Below are 20,775 nucleotides of genomic sequence, written 5' to 3'. Positions count from 1 at the left end.
AATTTTCGCTACTCTGTAACTGGTCTGGTCCTTAGCTTCCTGGATTAGCGAGGTCCAACCTGCACTATCTAAAAGTATAATTAAATGTACAACAGACTTCGGAAAAGAATACTCATTATGTATTACAACACAACACTTTATTATTTCATACACATACAGCGATCACTGTCCCATACAAAACACTTAGCCAACATACACGTTTTCTAAAATTTGTGACAGATTTCTCTCATTTTCTGCATGGTAAGAAACATCTGTCTTTACATATCTTGGCTTCCACATATGGTGTGCTCATGAGAGGAACTCCAGATCAAAAACATCACTCATCTTCATTATTTACCTTTATCTAAGACAACTTGGGATTTTTCGATCAGTCATGTCAGCTAATCTGCTAACCCTCATGGCATCACTAATCCCGTGATGAGCGAATATCTTGATAAAAAATTCCTTTTGCGAATACTGTACTGTACTGTCTTAATGATTTGGGGGTAGATGTGGGCATCAGACAGACGTGTGTGGTTCACATCCCGCTGAGCACCAAGATGATGTTAAAGGACATAGAGTTCGCCTGTAATTATAAATTAAATTTTGGAACCTAAACATAAGCTGGTGCAGTAAGCTAATGCATTTACGTCAAGCAGCCGGATTCAAAGATTTCATGAGGTAAATAAATTTAATTCCTGGAATAACATTATTTATCAAATTTACAAATTTGTGAATCTCTTGGCAATACAATATTAAAAAAGGTGATGGGTGCTGACAGCAATTTTTTGTTAATTGTTCAATATGCAAAATTCAGGCACCTATTTCATTTATTTATATCAGCTATTATTAGTTAATCACCAAAGAATCTTCGAACAGGTGGTACACGATGCTTATGCCTTGTTATTCTAACCAATCATTCTGTTGGAAGCTTCAATGTTTATTTTTACTGATGAGAAGCCTGAACTGGTGCAAAACAAGAGTACAATAGTAAGATGGCTAAATGAAATAAAGTACTGTACTGAAGTGGGATGAACCCAGAGTACTGTACTGAAGTGGGATGAACCCAGAGTACTGTACTGAAGTGGGATGAACCCAGAGTACTGTACTGAAGGGGGATGAACCCAGAGTACTGTACTGAAGGGAGATGAACCCAGAGTACTGTACTGAAGGGGGGTGAACCCAGAGTACTGTACTGAAGGGAGATGAACCCAGAGTACTGTACTGAAGGGGGATGAACCCAGAGTACTGTACTGAAGGAAGATGAACCCAGAGTACTGTACTGAAGTGGGATGAATCCAGAGTACTGTACTGAAGGGGGATGAACCCAGAGTACTGTACTGAAGGGGGATGAACCCAGAGTACTGTACTGAAGGGGGATGAACCCAGAGTACTGTACTGAAGGGAGATGAACCCAGAGTACTGTACTGAAGGGGGATGAACCCAGATTACTGTACTGAAGGGGGATGAACCCAGAGTACTGTACTGAAGGGGGATGAATCCAGAGTACTGTACAATACTTATATGAGGGAGGCATTAAAGATACTGTACTGTATGTACATATACAGTACTGTACTTCTAAAGCCAGATTCCATACAAGTTCAACTTTAAGCATAAATGTGTCTTCATTGTCGATTATAAATATGAATATGAATCTGATAAAACTAAATAGAAGATGATGCTTCAACACTTACGAGTATGATCACTAGACCTTATTCTCAAGGGTTATTTCATTTTACTCGAGAAGTAAGTCATCGTACTCAAGGTGCTGTCATCGTACTTAAGAAGTTAAGTCATCATCATTATTAGCTTCTATTTTTTCATTCTTATGTGTTACATATCTTGAGTTTAGATTAAGCTGCTTCACCGGACTAACATACACACACACTACTCCCAGCTCTGTTTACAAAGTTAAAGAAAAAATCTAATCAAACCTTAAAAATTTTCTACACAATTATTCAAACATATTTACACTTAAGAATAGTATGTGCAAAAATTTATGGCAACTTCATTTACCATTTTACACTACAATCTTTTAAGATCATCTATCGGTGTTTGTTGACAGTCAGTCATATTCATCTCAACTCCAACCTTGTCCAAGTTTGAAACCTAGAAGAAATATTCTAAACTATCTTTACAGACACTGCAACTTGTTGTAAGATCATCCAGGAAACAACTAAAGTTTCTACAATTCTCGTTCAGAAATAATTTTTCTAGATTTCAGAGAGTGACGGAGGTGAAGTTTAAATATTAATAAATTGTACATACAATGTACCTAAAGTGGATATTACAACACTTGTGAACTAAAATATACTCTATAGTGAATTTACTTACAATTTCAGAGATTAGATAGACACCCTTGCTACCTAGAACATTACCAACACTTATCTTAACACTACCCACTCTGAAAGTAACTATAGTTCTCTACTACAAGACTACAAATTGATCATCCTCCATACTTTAAATGAAAGTACATTTTCTCATCAGGTGTTCATTTAGAGAATGTTCCTTTGAAGTTATCGTACATTATTATTATTATTATTATATCAAACATTTCTCAATCAGTTATGGTGAGTTGAAGAATGTTCCTCTTTATATACATATATAAACATTCTCAGTTGATGTACACATTCATAATTCAAGGAAATATGCCTCAAGTTACTGGTTAGCCACAGAGCCGCCCTACCTATAAACGTCACTTGAAGGGTTTATCTTGTCCAGATAAGCTTTCATAAACCACTGATATTGACATTGTTCTGAGAGCTGTGAAAATGCAAGTCAAACCCAAAACGTTTTTGACTGGCACAATAGGAAAATTTATTACTAAATAATATTTCTCATAATATTGATGATGAATTAGAGCACTAGATTGAAATGTCCTATATAACCTATTAGGCAGTATTAACAATGAGGGTCTGTGGTAACCACCTTTTAATTCACGTTAACTTGGCTTGATTACACATAACAAATAATGATGCCGGATCCGAAATCTTTATCACTATCATCCAGCACATAACACCGCCATCTCACAGCCCCTTGGTATGCTAGATGTCCATTAGTTTGCTGCTGGGCCACTAACCTCCACACTACTGGAGCAGTTACTTTAATTTGTTCTGAATTCAATTTTCATTATCAAAAACCTGTACTGTAATGTTATAGAATTAAATTTATGTTCGGATGCAGCTTTATCAAAATATAGCTTGATTAACGTGCTTGGATAACTACTTGGTAGGTCATATATAAGATGAATTTTTAGGGTATATTACAGTATTATTTTACCTGTACGCACAATTTTTATCGATAGTAATCTCTAAATGTGTAATGATCAATGAAATTTTTCAACAAAAAGTTGAAGATTGCTATAATACATTTTAAAATTTGAGATGCAGGTGTAGGCATAAAGTGACCTGGTGATGACGTCAAAATGCGGTTAGATTTAGGCCAAAAGTTTCGGCATCAGTCTCTTGGTCTGACAACAATGGTTGACGTGTACAGTTGAGTAATTTATACTTACTGTCATACGTTTTCTGAATAGGTTTCCTCTATTCAACTATTTATAATTTACATTTTACATGGAGTAGCGGCTCTGATAAGACCATATTGAAATGGCCGTTTTGGCTAACCTGAGGATAAAGGGACCCGGAACGCTTACACATGCAGCATCTGTGCATGTAGTCAGCGTCTTGCAAGAAAGTGTTCATCTTTGTAAACAAGAAATATACTAGGAAGAATATATAGATTCACACAGTCAGTGAAAACTTCAGCTTCACTGAAAGGACAAGATATCAACCCGTTATATTATTTACCTGCTCTAGTCAGAAATTTGGTTTACAACAGACACCACATAGTGTTTCTACTGATCTTGTGCCCCCAACATAGTGTCTAACCATCAACTTCCACAACTATCTGCATTATTTCCGTGCACTGTGGTAAAGAGCAAGAAGCCGGAGGACATAGTTGGAGGCTTTGTGTTTCGTGGAGATAAAGCCATGGTACATATCATTAGTCTAAACATTGGCTGGGCTCAACAGAAGTATATTCTTCAAGTTATAACTTGCCAAAGATTACCCCAAGTCGATGTAAATTTATGATAAGTTTAGTCTTTGCCACAGTGATCATGACAAGAACTTTGTTGCAATACAGTACATTATATATATATATATATATATATATATATATATATATATATATATATATATATATATATATATATATATATATATATATATATATATATATATATATATATATATATATATATATATATATATATATATATATATATATATATATATATATATATATATATATATATATATATATATATATATATATATATATATATATTAATGAACGCTGAGGCAAAAGCAGTCATACTGAAGTGTTTACAGGACATTTTGAGCTATTTCCCTCTCTGTGGTAGTCACACACAAGTACACCTTCGCTATGCTCCGAGTCAACAAGCGTATACCCGGGTGCCAGTGTTATCAAGGGCAGATACCTTGTACTTCTGTCCTGTCTCATTACCTCTGATACTGTCTTAGAGATCACAAGACTACCAGAACATAGCCAAGTGTGACTTTTGAACTTTATGCAACACTGGCTGTATACATTATTATTAAAAGCAGGAACCACACTTTTTTATACAGTAACTACATAATTACCTTCTCCTTACTACAAAATAATCTTGATTACATACACATATAACAGGGTTTAGATTCCTATTGTGCACTGGCAATACAGAAAGACTACAACTATATCACTATATTGGGATCAGCTGGGCATAACATGCCCGCTGTTCTGCAGACGACTACTCTTGTATGGAATACGTTATCACCAATGACTCTTGCGGCATCTAGTGCTCATCTCTGGTCACTTACATGTTCGGGATGCACTCTAATTTTATCCCTGGCAACATACGCACTTATGATACATGAGTGATGTAGTGTGACCTTATCCATGTTGTGGGAAACAGAAGTGAAGGAGGCGTGATGATGGCACAATGTGATGTCACATTATCTTATCACTTGTACAGAATTATGAAGGCTTTACATGAATAGAACACACACACACACACACACAAAATGGTCATTATTGCTCCTCAAATATCTTGGCGACCTGGTAAACCAATATTAGAGTCTGGATTTTTAATAATTCGCATGATGAATATTGCTCGTAATTGATGTTAGAATGTACTAACCTGGCTCACTAAAGATGAAACACATAACTAATGTCCAAATAGAGCATCAAAATTATACAGAGAGCATATTTTAACTATATAGATCCACTTCACACATGTTTAGAGACAAAATTAATGTAGGAAATCTTTCCCGAGAGATTTTCTTGGTAAATTTTATCTTCAAACTGAAGTGAACATGTCTAGGAAAGGTACTTAGTATAATTTTGATGTTGTTTTGAGTGATATACATATGTTCCACCATAAGTCAAACAGATGAATTTTTACATATTCAGTTACGAGGAATATACACCAAACTAACTTCAAAACCCGCCCCAAATATCATATTTTACTGGGTTATTTACCACGATGAATATCTTTTTTTGTTTTTACATCAGCAAGAGCAGAGCCAAATGTTATCTTATGTCTTCTGTATACGACAGTTATGGAATGTTGACCATGAATGTTCTTAAAGAATACAAAATGGAGTTGGTAATGACAGGATGACGTGAATACAACAAATATTGGTGTGAAGGAGGTGAGTGGCCAGGGATGAGCAACACAGAACTACAGCGTCATCGCCATGACACAGATCAGCGCCCAAGTCGTGTAGGTTGTGTTTCTGAGCGTCAAGGAACCTCAAAATAAATGTTTTTTATAATGTTTTCCTTACAAAATTTTAAAGAAAATCCTCGAGATAAAAAAATATATATTTAAAAATACACTTGCTGAATATAAATGGGGTCAGTGTTATCAATAATCCATGTCGACTTCCAGAAAAGGAACCTTCACGAACGCGTTAAGGCGAATACTGGTCGTTCTTCTAAGAAAATTTGAGGGCTCGACTGCAAGACAGCCAATGTAGAAAAAATACCATGAACATGACAGGTAAACCATTACTTAATTTTTTGAAAGCAGATGACTTGAACCTAACAAAACTTTGTAACAAACCCAATCTAACAATTCTAAGATAGTTTTGTTTGGGTTTGCTTATGTTTGGTTGGTTCGTGTAGGTTGAAAGATAATGTATTGACAGTCCTCTTTCTGGTATTTATTTTAACAATGATCATTTTGCGACTCGACTAGATCCATTAATACGCTCTAGTAGCATGAGGTTGACAGAAACAAACGGCAGCAGATGCTCTACTCTATCATCGAAGCAGCATGGAAGAGATGTGATTCTCTTAGCAAGGTATGACGCGACAAGAAACCCAATGTTCGCTCCCTACTCGTCTCCGCCAGTTGGGAGACAACTATACGCAACATAAAGTGGTAGGGCAGGAGGGTAGTGGTGGGGGAGGAGGAGCAGGGCAGGAGGGTAGTGGTGGGGGAAGAGGAGCAGGGCAGGAGGGTAGTGGTGGGGGAGGAGGAGCAGGGCAGGAGGATAGTGGTGGGGGAGGAGGAGCAGGGCAGGGGTAGTGGTGGGGGAAGAGGAGCAGGGCAGGAGGGTAGTGGTGGGGAGGAGGAGCAGGGCAGGAGGGTAGTGGTGGGAGGAGGAGCAGGGCAGGAGGGTAGTGGTGGGGGAGGAGGAGCAGGGCAGGAGGGTAGTGGTGGGGGAGGAGGAGCAGGGCAGGAGGGTAGTGGTGGGGGAGGAGGGGGCTGGTGGTGGAGAGTATGAACTATTAGAGGTAAGGAGGCACAGGAAGGGTAATACAATTGACAAGATAAAGGAAACATGAGAGGGATGAAGAAGTGAAGAGCAGGAGGAGGAGGAAGAGGAAGGACAGAGTACAGTATGAGGAATAAAGGGAGGGAGGGATGGGGGAGGGGAGGACATGGTCAACAAAGGACTGATAAGAAGAGAGGGATTCAGAAAGATGGGAAGAGGAAGAAAATTATTAAAGAAAAGTGCAAAAGGTAGGAATGCTAGACAAGAAATGAGATAAGGATGTTAAGGGGAATGAAACAGACACACGTGGGAGGTAGATGAGAGGGCAAGGGTCGGGCAGGAGACAAGTGGGAAGACACAAGGAACAGGGCAAACTGGTGGGAGAGGAAGATGAAAGATGATGTGCTGAGATGACATACCGGAAAGACCCCAAAATCAACAAAATTATACTGAAGTAAATAAACATTCAAATAAATTAAAGAAAAGGAAAATATTTGAATTATCCCTAACATTGATATTATTTCTTTTAATATTGTACAGTGTTCAGAGAAGATAATACAGTACACAGAAAATAATTCTAAAATCAATAAAATAAATGCCTGGAAAGAAATTTTTTTTAATTAATTAGTACCATTAGTTATTTTAAATTAGTACTGTAATGTACCTGTGCAGAGGTCTTACACCAAAATGAATAGAATAATTATTCTCTGTTATTTGTAATGAAACTAGAGATTATGGTTAATAAAACAACTTAGATGAACATACAGTGTGAGTTTGTGCATGACTTGGATCAAAAAGCAAGAGCTTATCATTTAGCGAGAGTAAGACAGGAAGACACACGTGGGAGGTGATGGAGGGGCCAGCAGGCAGAGGGGCATCATGCGGTGAAGAGGCTCAGAATCTTTGGTGGTTGACGAGCGGTCTGGAACATAATGAACACAACTCCGGCGGTAACACAGGGAGGGAGGGGGGAGATGCAGCTTTCATCCAATCCCCTGTACACGCGACGCTAGGCAGGGGACACAGCAGATATTCACAGAGCTCCCGCAGGTACACAGGAAGACCTACAGCTATCACTCAACCCCCTGATGATTACACAGGAGGAGGGGTTATTTGGTCTTTGTCCCTACTCCCCCGACGCTCCACAGGAGAAAGGGGGAGGAAGGTGCTTAATATCTCAGTCCCCCGACACAAGACTCCGAAAGAGGGGGACCTGAGAATGACCTTAAAACATGTACAAACGTTCCTTAATGTTAAAGAGAGATCATCGGCAGCATAACACCCAGGATATATTATGTACCCGAGTCATGCAGCGTGTCAGGGTTATATTTTATTTTAAAAATCTTCTGATGAGAACTGCACTAACAGTTGTATAATGACAATATGTTTCTCCTCCTTTGGAAGTTTGAGCAGATTTAAGACAATTCTTCATTACTACGTTATCAGAGAATAAGAAATGAGGTGAAAGAAATATTTTCAGAGGTAATCATAAAACCATATTTTTTGCACCTGGATATAAATATATATCTTATGCATTAAAGACTGTATTTCAACATCTTACCTGACTCAGTAAAGATGATTCATTTCAATTTTTTATTAAGTTATCAAATAAATAATACAAAATATTCCCTAATTAAAATTGTTGCATCACTGAACTGCACTATTCTCTAAGTAGGTTGAAGAAATGCACTGCAGTTAAGTGGTGAGCACGCTCAAATCTTCACTGAGCAGCAGGGAGTATACAAGTGTTTTACAACTTATACCTAAACTCTCCATAGTTGTCATGACCAAGTGTTCACTTCATTCAGGTTTTCATCATACTTATATAACAAAACTAAACAAATGGTCACTAATGCTATAAAATTAGTGCTAACTACACCATGCTGTCCATTTACACATTACTAGCATGCCTATGTACCAGTATACAAAAAAAATATTCTTTAGAAATTCTTCACTCCTAAGAGTTCCTCAGATACTGGGTAACGCATACAATCTGTACATGGATAAAAGTATGTTAATGACTGATAATATTGTTGTCAAAAATCTATACTGCTGCTTATGTTGGTCATATACTTTGTTGGGGAAAGATTACTGTATAGTGAGGAGGAACAAGACTCCTGTAGAAAATGTCTCTTCCAAATACATCCATACATTATGTAACTGCTTATTTTGTACTCTTAATTTATATATTTGTTATTTATCATCTCTGGGGGCAACTGTCATTATAACATGGTAGCTGCAATATACCTGGGAAGGTGTCATTTTCTAAATTTGTTTTATCTTTCACTCTACCAGTTATTTTGGCTAGTATACCACCTGGATTTTACTTCCTGTTCACTCTAAATATAAAGTAAAGTAGATCTGTCCTATACTGATATTAGTCCTCTCAATCACCACTCATATCTTACAGGCTCTTAAATTCTTACCAGATTAAGCTGAAGTTTCTAAACTAAATATTTATTATTATATATGTTATCCTCATGCATTTTGCATGTTATTAAGGAGGCATTCGAGGGTTATTCAAAATAGCAGTTACTGGTTGCACACAAATAGATACATACACCCACATACACACGTACATACATGAAAATCACTTGAGGAGTGTCCTACACATGATGAGTTATTTACAGTATATAATTGATATCTTGGAAGATAAGTACATAATTTCTACTCAGTTTTAAAAAGTAATTCCAAGTACAGTATCAAAGTATACCACTGGCACTAAAGTGGCTTAAGACTGCATATATAATATGCATTGTATGTAGGAATGTGTGTTTACAGCTGTGGACATCCAGACGTGTATCGCCTTGGGTGATAACGAACCTGATCTCTCTTCTCTACCTTCTAAAAATACTGCCAGCATGATAAGGGAGACTATCTTTAAGGTCGCCACCAACATGCTGATGACGCCTGCTAACAACCATGGTCTGTTCAGGTCTATTAAGCCACACCACTAGTAAGAGGAAGGGATGTTACTCCCAGCTGTCCACAACCATCCTACAGCCAACTTATGTGTCTCACTGATACTCAAGTGATACTCATGACTTATATATAACATTTTCAGGAAGAAAATAAAATATTTCTTCCTGAAGGAAGAAAACCAAGCCAGCCTTTAGGTATGTAAGAGATCAGGACTTAAATAAAGGCATTGGTTCCTTACTTATTCTGTCACATACACACCTGTAGACCAACAGCACTTTGATATTAATACCATAATTCTGGAATATGAACCCTGCACTTATGACACATGCTACCTGTTGTAATTAAAATGAATAACTAGTCTGTCTATTTTTTCTCCAAATGGGTTTATTAATTACTGCTCTTAGTGAACATACAACTGACATTGAACAAATACTATTAAAAACTACATTTTGAATGTTAACTACCAATACAGTATGACAGCACAAGTAAAGCATCATAACCACCACTCACTATTATACCCAACTTCAAATATAGACTATAAGTACCTCTACTGTGTTTCGTAGCACACTCACGCTAAGTAGTCTAGCGCCCCACCCTATGACAGATTTGTTAGTTTTCCACATGTAGAATGAACACTCAAGCCTTTGAAACATTGGTCCTACGTCAACATTTTTGTTGTCTTCGGCGAGGAATATTATCCGCTACACATCGTACCATAGGTATGAAAAATAAAAAGTTGATGACAATTTTGGGAACCATCTGTGAGAAAAAAGGAAAATAAAAATATGGAAATGTAACTTTAGAAGCAGGTGGTGAAGAAATATAGCTACTGTGGTGCAAGAAAGCTACCTGGCAGTAACAGTAACACTACCCACCAGTAAACTCAAGTTGACTTCTTATCGTTTACTCTGCTCGCGAAATGATTATAACAAATGGTTTTTACACCAATAAAAGGTGATGCAAGCTGTACTGATGATAATTTCTAAAAAGTATTTATATCGTAAATGCAAAGCTCAGTTTCATCTAAAAAATTTGTTCAATAGCCATACCATTGATTATGGCTCTTAGAATAACGAGTATTTGTAAAAAATACAAAAATAATAAGTTACAGTAGAATTTTTATGTAAATATGCATTATACTAAAAACAAAAGAATAATGGCAACATTAACTTGGGTAAAAATTAAATCCCTAATATTCATAGTTACAAAATGCAAATCATGAGTGACAAGACCTTCACCTAATACACCTGTACAGGTAAATGTTTATAAATTTATTTTGAATTATCTTATTTTGATTTAGTTGACCTTAGTTTTATGTACAGTACACAGCACAATCTCTCCTGCTGACAGTTGTGTTTATGATTGTTTTAATATTTGTAGGAAAATCTTGTATGATTATGGCAAGATCATTGTTCTATATTTATTGTAACTCTTATGGTCAAGGAGCTTCTGCTGGATATTGAAGTTCTTAAGGCAAAATTGTTAGCAATTACCTAAACTGTACAGCACAGTACTTTTTTTTAATCCTGTTAAACTTACAACCTTTATATTAAAAACAAAAGTTGTCAACTGTTCTTTTTTCCGTTCATAAATAAATAAGTTCAGAAAAATATTCCTTTTCGTTGGTTGGAATCTTTGAGTATTTATGGCAGTTACGGCGAAATAAAAGACTACAGGAGTGAGAGGGCAGGTATTCATCATCACCAGGAACAAGTATAGAATCAAATGTTCTTGTAATGAGAAACTGGAGAGACGTTAACATGTCGATCATACAGACACAAGTAGAACAGACTGACTCACCCTATAAAACTGGAATATTATTGTATCCTTCTGTCTCATGAAATATTTCCTACAATATTAAAATCAAAAAGCGTCCCGAGCAGCCTTATTCAAGCTGAGCTTGTCACGTGGATAGTTACCATGGCTGGGATCTACGTACTGTACTTGAAACAAGAGGCTGCAACACCGAGCTGTTTATAGTAACGTCTGGATTACAAATTATTCTGACTCGTCTACTTAAAACAAAAGAATGGACAACACCTCAAGCTTGACATAAATGTGACATGAGCTGCAGCTTAACCTACAAGCAAGTGCATTAATTGTCACCAATGATACAGATTAAATATAACTACTGTACAGATCTAAAGATGAAACATAAATGAGAATATGGCTCCATAGTAAGTCAATATGAACTCACAGTACATTATCAACAGAAATAGTGAAAGTAACAAAAGCTAAGTTTACCTTAAAAATGCATTCCCTTTAATCACCTAAAATACCCACATTTACCTTAGTGCATAAGAAAATGAAAATATGGAGGATGTGTGTCCTAATATTTTCATATACTTGAATTGCGCCATTCCTTAATTGTGTGTATAAATTACTACTTAATAATTATGTACAGAAGATAGTACAAGTGTGTTCTTCTAACATCACCTAAAATGAGCAGCTAGTGTGGTAGCAGTACAAACATGTCTAGCATTCAAAATATTTTCTTCTTTTCTGGACAGGAGAATGTTTACAATAGAAAAATTCTCTTGCCTAATGAAGAGAGTTTTAGTATGTAGCGTGACCCTGTGGCAAGTTCATTCTAATTTATGTACAGGTATACTGTATCTTCTATGCTGCAGTACACAGTACTTGCACATAGTAACCTAGGAATAGTGGTGTTACTGTTGACGGTGCTGGTGCCTCACCACTCATCTTACTGTTATAGTTATGTTAAAGGTTCTAGTATTGCAGATATCAGTGCTGACATGCATTCAGTTACACTTCACTTTGAGAGAGTTGTGATTTTTAGAAGTCGACATTGCTGTTTTCTGAGAGTGTGGTTTGTGTAGTGTGTTAGGAGTCTAAATAACAATTATTAGGATTAAAAACCCCAAGTGATACAGAGTGTAAGAAAAAAAGTAGTAGTGTGGAGTACAGGGGTGATAAGAGGCCAGGGCCCTCAGTAGCAATACCACTCTCTGGGTATCCTCCCCTGAAAAGTGTTTGGCAGCTGTCTCTTCCGCACAAGATACCCTCAAATGCGGGGAGAAAGAGAAGAAATTCATGAAAGAAAATATGTAATATTCCATTATATCCCTAAGTTTCGATTTCTTTAACCTCCACAGCCACCACAACCCCCGCATCCTCCACATCCACCACACCCCCCACAGCCCCCACACCCACCACAGCCCCCACATGAACCACACCCACCACACCCGTCTCCTGTGCAGGACCTGAGGAAAGAGTTGTGTGGCGCTGAGTCGGCGTAGTAGCCCAGAGCGTGAAGGAGGCTGAGCTTCTCCACAGGTATACGGTTGGTCTGGCCGATGACAGGACGGTCAGGGCGAGGTTGACAGAGAACGTGGAGAACAGCAGCACTCAGGGCCAGAGAGATGTTCTCCACCAGCGATGGGTTGCCCATCCCCACCTGCAGATCCGACATACATTATTAGGTATTTCTTCATGGTGAATGAACCAGGATTCAGCTGAGCTGTTTTTCACATCAGGAGTTACATAACATATTTCATAACTTAATACTAAGTGTAATTTTCAGAAAAAAAAGAAAGAAAAGATGATGCATAATATATAAGAGATGATTTTATCATAGTCATCTCAAGGTAGCCTGACATAAGACTTCTTTGAAATGTCTGAGCAAGCTATTTTTGACAGATATAGTGAATATATCATAATGTATACAACTTTTACAGTTCTATACAGTTTATTTATTTATTTCTGGGACAATTCTAAGCGCATTTCATCATTATTGCATCATTCAATCCGGGCACCACTGACACGCCTACATCGCCACCTGCTAACTAACCCAGAGCTTCTAGCCACTTTCTTATTCTTCATTTTGTCATTTGCTTTCTCCATCAATTCTCTTTCAATCCTTGGGCATGGTCCCTGTACTGGTTCTACTACCTCAAGGCTGCTCTTGTTCCATTCATAACTCTTCATTCAGTAATCAATTGTAGCATTTTCTCCTTTCTTCAAGCATCCTTGATTACCACATTACCACGGTCATTTCTCATGGCATTGCTCACCAACAATAACTTTATTTCTACCGATTATTTTACCTGTCTATTCTGAAAACTTCTCCTCATGTCTGAATTATTCAGCACATCTGTGAATATGTCCTGTTCGTGTTTCTTAGCCTTGTAAACCTCTCTTGTGGCCTTAAGTTTGGCCACCAGTACTCCCCACCTTATTACCACCCCTCTTTTAGGCCTTACACAATATTGTCTTCTCCTTTATCACACTTTATACAGTACTTTATCATGCCTGGCTGTGCCTTTCATCAAGCTACAAATCTAGTCAGCCACACCCAGCAGAATATCCTTTACTTTGACCCAGCTTCTCGCTACACTACCCGTCTCACTGTCATTGGGTGTTTCCAGTCTTCTAAACTCAGAATAAAATGCTTCTCTTACTTTATCTTTCTACAACTTCCACACTCGCATTCTTGGAACACACGCCCTTTTCCTTTCTCTGCTGTAAAGCACAAACTTACCCTTTACATCCCTTACAAGCTTCCTCTCTGATTTCCTAATGGGAAATAAATAAAATAAAACCTTTTTTCCACCTGACTCAAACATCATCTCATCCTCTTCTTAAACTGTGTATTGCATACAACCATGTTCATTGTATCCCAGAACTCGAGTATTTTGTCTCCCACATTTTTCGACACTTTCATAACTCTTCGTGTGTAAAATACATTTTGTCTTTGTGTTTCTTACGCATTTCAACAGTTTTGAAGATAGAGAACTGAAATTTGGGTGGGAGGTGCAAGTGGTCTAGGGGTTGGTTGTGCACTATCTCCTGTCCCTCCACGAAGGGCATACCAAGACCTACGGATCAGCCCACAGTTTTGAAAATAGAGTTAAAATTTGGTAGGGTGGTGTAAGTGGCTTAATGGAGGGTCAGGCACTGTCTCCTGTCCCTCTACAATGGGTGAGAAGAATGCATTTCCTCCGTTTTGAAGACACAGAGCTGAAATTTGATACAAAAATTTGTGTGGCTTAGTTGATGATTGTGTATTATCTCCTGTCTTTACACGAGAGAAACGAATGGCTGGGAATTTGTTCCTTTCAAGAAAACCCTTGTGATATACGAAGTTGTGATATATGTAACTAATTTTCTCATGAACAATGTATAGTACTGTGCTGTATTAAAGGAGAATGAATTTCTGGCCAGGAATTTTGGGGATACTGTACTCAAAGACACTTGAAAATCGACAAAAAATATGAGATACACACAGTAATATGTGTGAGATGAAATATAAAATACAAATGATGGGCCACTACATGTTCTCCTTTTTGTGACCATTCGTCTCCTGATCACCGACACCACTCGCCTCCACCCCACAGCAGCTTGTCACCACCACCACCAAATACTTGAACACCATTTTTACCACATTTAAGATATAAAACAATAAACAAGTACTAAATGTAAGAATGCATAAATGAAATACAAAAGTTGTCACAATGAACGATTTATTGAAAAGTGCACCACATAGTATAGGGATGTACAGTACAGTACAGTCATCCCTTGGATATAGCGCACTTTGTCATCACGATTTTCGTTATGACGCCTCCATCAAAATCTGCACACCTGCTGTTATCGCGCATTTTTTAAGCCGAGAATTTCGTTATCACGCAGTTGCCTCCAGGTGTTTTTACCCATTTGCTTCACCTACATCTATTGAGGATAAAATCTTTCACCTACAAATTGACAATAACACATTTGCTGTAATCAGACACATCTAAGTTGCCTCAACAATTACAACCCCAGTTGCAATTTCAAATTCTGTCAATACTAAGGAATAACGAAGTTCGGATGCACTCTAAGATTGACAGAAAACGGAGGACTCAGGCGTCCTGAAGCAATGAGAAAACGAAGTCCTCAGACGGAGGACTCAAATAAAGAAAGCATAGCTACATGTTTTGTGGACTACAGTATTGAGCGTACCCCTTTCATCAATTTGTAATAAACCTAGCCATGCCTATGTGTTTTTCTGATACTTACCATAACGTTATCTATATATTTAGTAGTTCTAAATCAGTGGTGTTAAACGCAATACCTTTCGAGGGCCAATTCTTATTTTAGTTACCCTCTTCAGGGCCAACACAAGCCTATATCACATATTTGCAGGATTGAAGTTTACAGCTTCACACATTGCCTGACCTGGCTTACCAGGAATACCTCATTTGGGTTTGTCTGATCTTAAGTATGTAAAATTCATTTTACTAAATAAACATGATTATATCTATTTCTTTCATAATTTCACGGGTTGATAAATTTTACTGTCATGCCGCAGGCCATTCCTGACCATCCCAAGGGCTACATTTGGCCCGCGGGCCATGAGTTTGACAACCCTGTCTTACAACTTAAAATTTTTTTGACCAAAACATACATTTTACTCAGAATTGAAATTTAAAGGGTTCCTAATTAAGTACTGTACTTTCAGAATAACACACAAACCCTAAATCACACCTTGGAAACCCATAGCTGATGAGTAATTAGCATTGTCAGTAAAATCTTTCAAGGGTCATTTTGGACACTAATTACTCTGTAATCGAATCGTGGACCACATAAGAATAATCAACAAGCTCAGGAGTACCCATACTGTGATTTTCAGCAAAATCGAATTTTTGGCCAAAAATCACCAAAAATGTAAGTCTAATACCTTACAAAATTTTTGACCATATTTCACTTTTTCTCAGAATTGAAATATAACGGGTTTAGCTAATTAAGTACATTCAGAATAACACACAAACCCTAAATCACACCTTGGAAACCCATAGTTGATGAGTAATTAGCATTGGCATATGTCAGTAAAATCTTTCAAGGGTCATTTTGGCCACTAATTACTCTGTAAACGAATCGTGGACCACATATGAATAATCAGCAAGCTCAGGAGTACCCATACTGTGATTTTCAACAAAATCGAATTTTTGGCCAAAAATCACTAAGAATGCAAGTCTAATACCTAACAAAATTTTTGACCATATTTTACTTTTTCTCAGAATTGAAATATAAGGGGTTTAGCTAATTAAGTACATTCAGAATAACACACAAACCCTAAATCACACCTTGGAAACCCATAGTTGATGAGTAATTAGCATTGGCATATGTCAGTAAAATCTTTCAAGGGTCATTTTGGCCACTAATTACTCTGTAAACGAATCGTGGACCACATATGAATAATCAGCAAGCTCAGGAGTACCCATACTGTGGTTTTCTGCAAAATCGAATTTCTGGCCAAAAATCACCAGAAATGTAAGTCTAATACCTTACAAAACTTTTGACCATATTTTACTTTTTTCTCAGAATAGAAATTTAAGGGGTTTAGCTAATTAAGTACTTTCAGAATAACACACAAACCCTAAATCACACCTTGGAAACCCATAGTTGATGAGTAATTAGCATTGAAAAATGTAAGTAAAATTTTTCAAGGGTCATTTAGGCCACTAATTACTTTGCAATCGAATCGTGAACCACATTTGAATAATCAGCAAGCTCAGGAGTACCCATACTGCGGTTTTGAGCAAAATTGAATTTTTGGCCAAAAATCACCAAAAATGTAAGTCTAATACCTTACAAAATTTATGACCATATTTTACTTTTTTCTCAGAATTGAAATTTAAGGGGTTTTGCTAATTAAGTACTTTCAGAATAACACACAAACCCTAAATCACACCTTGGAAACCCATAGTTGATGAGTTATTAGCATTGAAAAATGTAAGTAAAAATTTTCAAGGGTCATTTTGGCCACTAATTAGTCTGTAATCGAATCGTGGACCACATACGAATAATCAGCAAGCTCAGGAGAACCCATACTGTGATTTTCAGCAAAATCGAATTTTTGGCCAAAAATCACCTAGAATGTAAGTCTAATACCTTACAAAATTTTGGACCATATTTTACTTTTTTCTCAGAATAGAAATTTAAGGGGTTTAGCTACTTAAGTACTTTCAGAATAACACACAAACCCTAAATCACACCTTGGAAACCCATAGTTGATGAGTAATTAGCATTGAAAAATGTAAGTGAAATTTTTCAAGGGTCATTTAGGCCACTAATTACTTTGCAATTGAATCGTGGACCACATATGAATAATCAACAAGCTCAGGAGTACCCATACTGTGATTTTCAGCAAAATCGAATTTTTGACGAAAAACCACCAAAAATGTAAGTCTTACAGCAGTGGTGTCAAACTCAATACCTTTCAAGGGCCAACTCTTATTTTAGTTACCCTCTTCAGGGCCAATACAAGCGTTATATCACATATTTGCAGGATTGAAGTTTACAGCTTCACACATTGCCTGACCTGGCTTACCAGGAATACCTCATGTGGGTTTGTCTGATCATAAGTATGTAAAATTCATTTTACTAAATAAACATGTTTATATCTATTTCTTTCATAATTTCACGGGATAATGAATTTTACCGTCATGCCGTGGGCCACACCTGACCATCCCAAGAGCCACATTTGTCCAGCGGGCCATGAGTTTGACACCCCTGGTCTGAATGGTCGTAAAATGGGAAAATTGGGGTTGGGTCTTGGGTGCCTCGAACCAATTAGAATAAATCCCATAGGTTCTGTACTTTTGTTATCGCGTTTTTTGTTATCACTCACTCGGCGCGGTCCCAATTAGGCGTGATAACCAAGGGATTACTGTACAGTGACAATGCACGTCTGTACAGTAGAGAGTTCTAAAAATTAATGGGAAAAAATTTAAATATGTATTGTCATCAAATACAAACCAATGCAAAAAAATACAAAATTCAAGAATGTTGTTGTTAATCACTCCTCCGAGGGTAGTAAATTGCTGGTACAGTTCAATTTTTTTTCTCACGATGGCATTGGGAAAAATGAGAAATGTTGCAATAACTAATGAAATTGCAATAAATTTAAACTGTGACAAGTGAATTTGTGATAAAAGAAGACTGCAGTACCTGTACATATAACACTATGAAAAGCGACCTGGGCCTTACCTCCATCACTCCACGCTCCATGTCAATGGTGACGCCTCCGAGGCAGAAAGTGTATTCGCGTCGCTCATAGGGGAGGATGACGGAGCGATACTGGAACTGTCGTAGCTGGTGTATGTGCAGCAGTAAGTGTCCTGGTGACCCTGGACGTCCGCGGCCCTCTGCATACAGCACTTCTATTAGCATATTGCTTACATTATTCCATTCATTATTTTAAAAGCAAGTGTTACCTTAACTTTACTTTAAATGAGTAGTTATGTTATGAAGAGATTAGCATAAGGGGGCTCGAGTTAAATTTCGCTTCTCTTTTGCCACATTTTATATTAACAATTGACTTTTAAATCCCAGGTGTTACTGGGTTGTTTTGAAGTTTATAATTTCCTTCATCATTAATTCTCTCCTGAGGGTCCAATTCTACTGTTTTTCTTTTTATGGTCAATAGATTGTAAACTGGGCTGTGATTGGCTGGTTGTTTTCAATAAAGAATTTGACCCCAAGAGATAGAGTGGGTAATTATAGAGAGGTCAGCAGATGTGAGATCAGTGGATCAGGAAATGAAGACTGAGCCGTGCAATATTAGCTTGGGTTCAGAATGACTTGCTTAAAGCATTACACAACTTTTAGTATGGTGATGAGTATAATTAGGTTTACTATATTATGTTTATGTTAATAGTGAATTATAATTAAATAATATTTGTCTTATGGTAGTGCTGAAATTAAATATTTGAAATTAAAAGGAAAAACTGAACAGTAGTTAAATAATAACGAGAACTTTTAATTTTTACTTTTATCCGTTTCGCCACTGATCGGCTTGTTAGCCGCTTGGGCGGTCGGTCATGTCTCTGATATGCACTACCTGTATTGGCTGATACTGGGCATGCACTGGCTCCTGAATATATCGGACAAGTTAAATAAGGCAAAAACTCTTACGTATTGAAGACTTTTAAGATAAAAAAGTCCAATAATGATGACTTAGTAAGGAAGAATTTCAAATTAAGGTTGCAGAAAATTAGGTAAAATAGCTTGGAAAGCAAATAAAAATAATGTCTTATAAGTAAGTATACTCTATGGAATTAAACACTTATATTAACTCTTTATTATCTCAGCTAATTTTGATACCTATACATATATTATACTGTACTATATAAAATGATTAGTAGCTTATCTAATACTAAGGATCAAATTGGGATAACATAACTCTTATGATATTTCCAGTTATTTTTATCTTGCTCTGAATTTAATTTGCTTAAGAGTAATTGAAGAAATATTGTACTCATGTTTTTCTGGACAATAAAACTGGGAATGAGATGAACCAGTTTACTAGCTGCCCTGATCATGAAGTACGTCTTAAAGTTATAGTGAACAACCGGCCACTGCACAGCGTGAGACACAGACCACAAGGCCAATTACCAGGTTTCTCTTGCTACTCTCTACTCTAATCAGGTAAGAAAGCCAAGCTCTTCTAAACATCCTATGTAACATCTGTGGATATCTGTTAACATCTGTCAACAGCTGAAAATACATATCGGTTTGTCACAATACACTGAGTATCCATCGGCTGCTGTAAACATTTGTCAACACGTTAACATACATTAACAAACATAAACAACAGCCCACGCTCTTTTAACATATGTCGAAATGTATTACATTTGATGACAGTTGTCAATGTATCATTGGACATGTGTCAACATAGTAGGACATTTGCTAACAAATATAGATCACATGTCAATGATCAGCACTCAGTACACATAAACCATTACTGTACTGACGTGTACCAACACCAACGTTTGATGACATGCTCACAAATGTAAATATTATTTCTCCAGGTAGACATTTTGTCTGACTACATGTTTTACATATTGACCTATCTATCCACAGTTCAAGCACAGTAAACATTCATGCTAGCATATTACTGAGACTGCTCTAAGATGTTACAGAGACAGGGAGCCAACTAAGAAACATTACCCGTTACCGTCCAGTTTAAGAGGTTAAGGGCTGGGGTAGGAAACTAGACATTAACGTTGCTGTTACTTAGTTTTATCCTGCTACATATTATCCACATGAATCTACTCATACTTAGTAATGTAAAGTATCTGATATGAGG

The 20,775-nt window shown here is 37.1% G+C and overlaps 1 protein-coding gene across 4 annotated transcripts in view; it reads right to left on the bottom strand.

Moving 5' to 3' along the window:
- Nucleotides 1-7,745: 7,745 nt before the first annotated feature.
- Nucleotides 7,746-20,775, bottom strand: part of LOC121875160 — a 40,427-nt gene continuing 27,397 nt past the window's right edge. For all 4 annotated transcript variants that reach the window (XM_042379635.1, XM_042379707.1, XM_042379782.1 and 1 more), the window contains 2 exons: nucleotides 18,675-18,832; nucleotides 7,746-13,104 (listed from right to left, as the gene is read on the bottom strand). In XM_042379635.1, coding sequence (XP_042235569.1) covers nucleotides 12,790-13,104; nucleotides 18,675-18,832 — 473 coding nt within the window. In that variant the 3' untranslated portion in view covers nucleotides 7,746-12,789. The remainder of the gene's footprint in view (nucleotides 13,105-18,674; nucleotides 18,833-20,775) is intronic.

This window comes from Homarus americanus, unplaced genomic scaffold (assembly GCF_018991925.1).
Source record: "Homarus americanus isolate GMGI-L3 unplaced genomic scaffold, GMGI_Hamer_2.0 scaffold51859, whole genome shotgun sequence".
NCBI classification, from domain to species: domain Eukaryota; kingdom Metazoa; phylum Arthropoda; class Malacostraca; order Decapoda; family Nephropidae; genus Homarus; species Homarus americanus.
The sequence above is the reverse complement of the archived record's forward strand: the minus strand, read 5'-3'. Positions and strand labels throughout refer to the sequence as shown.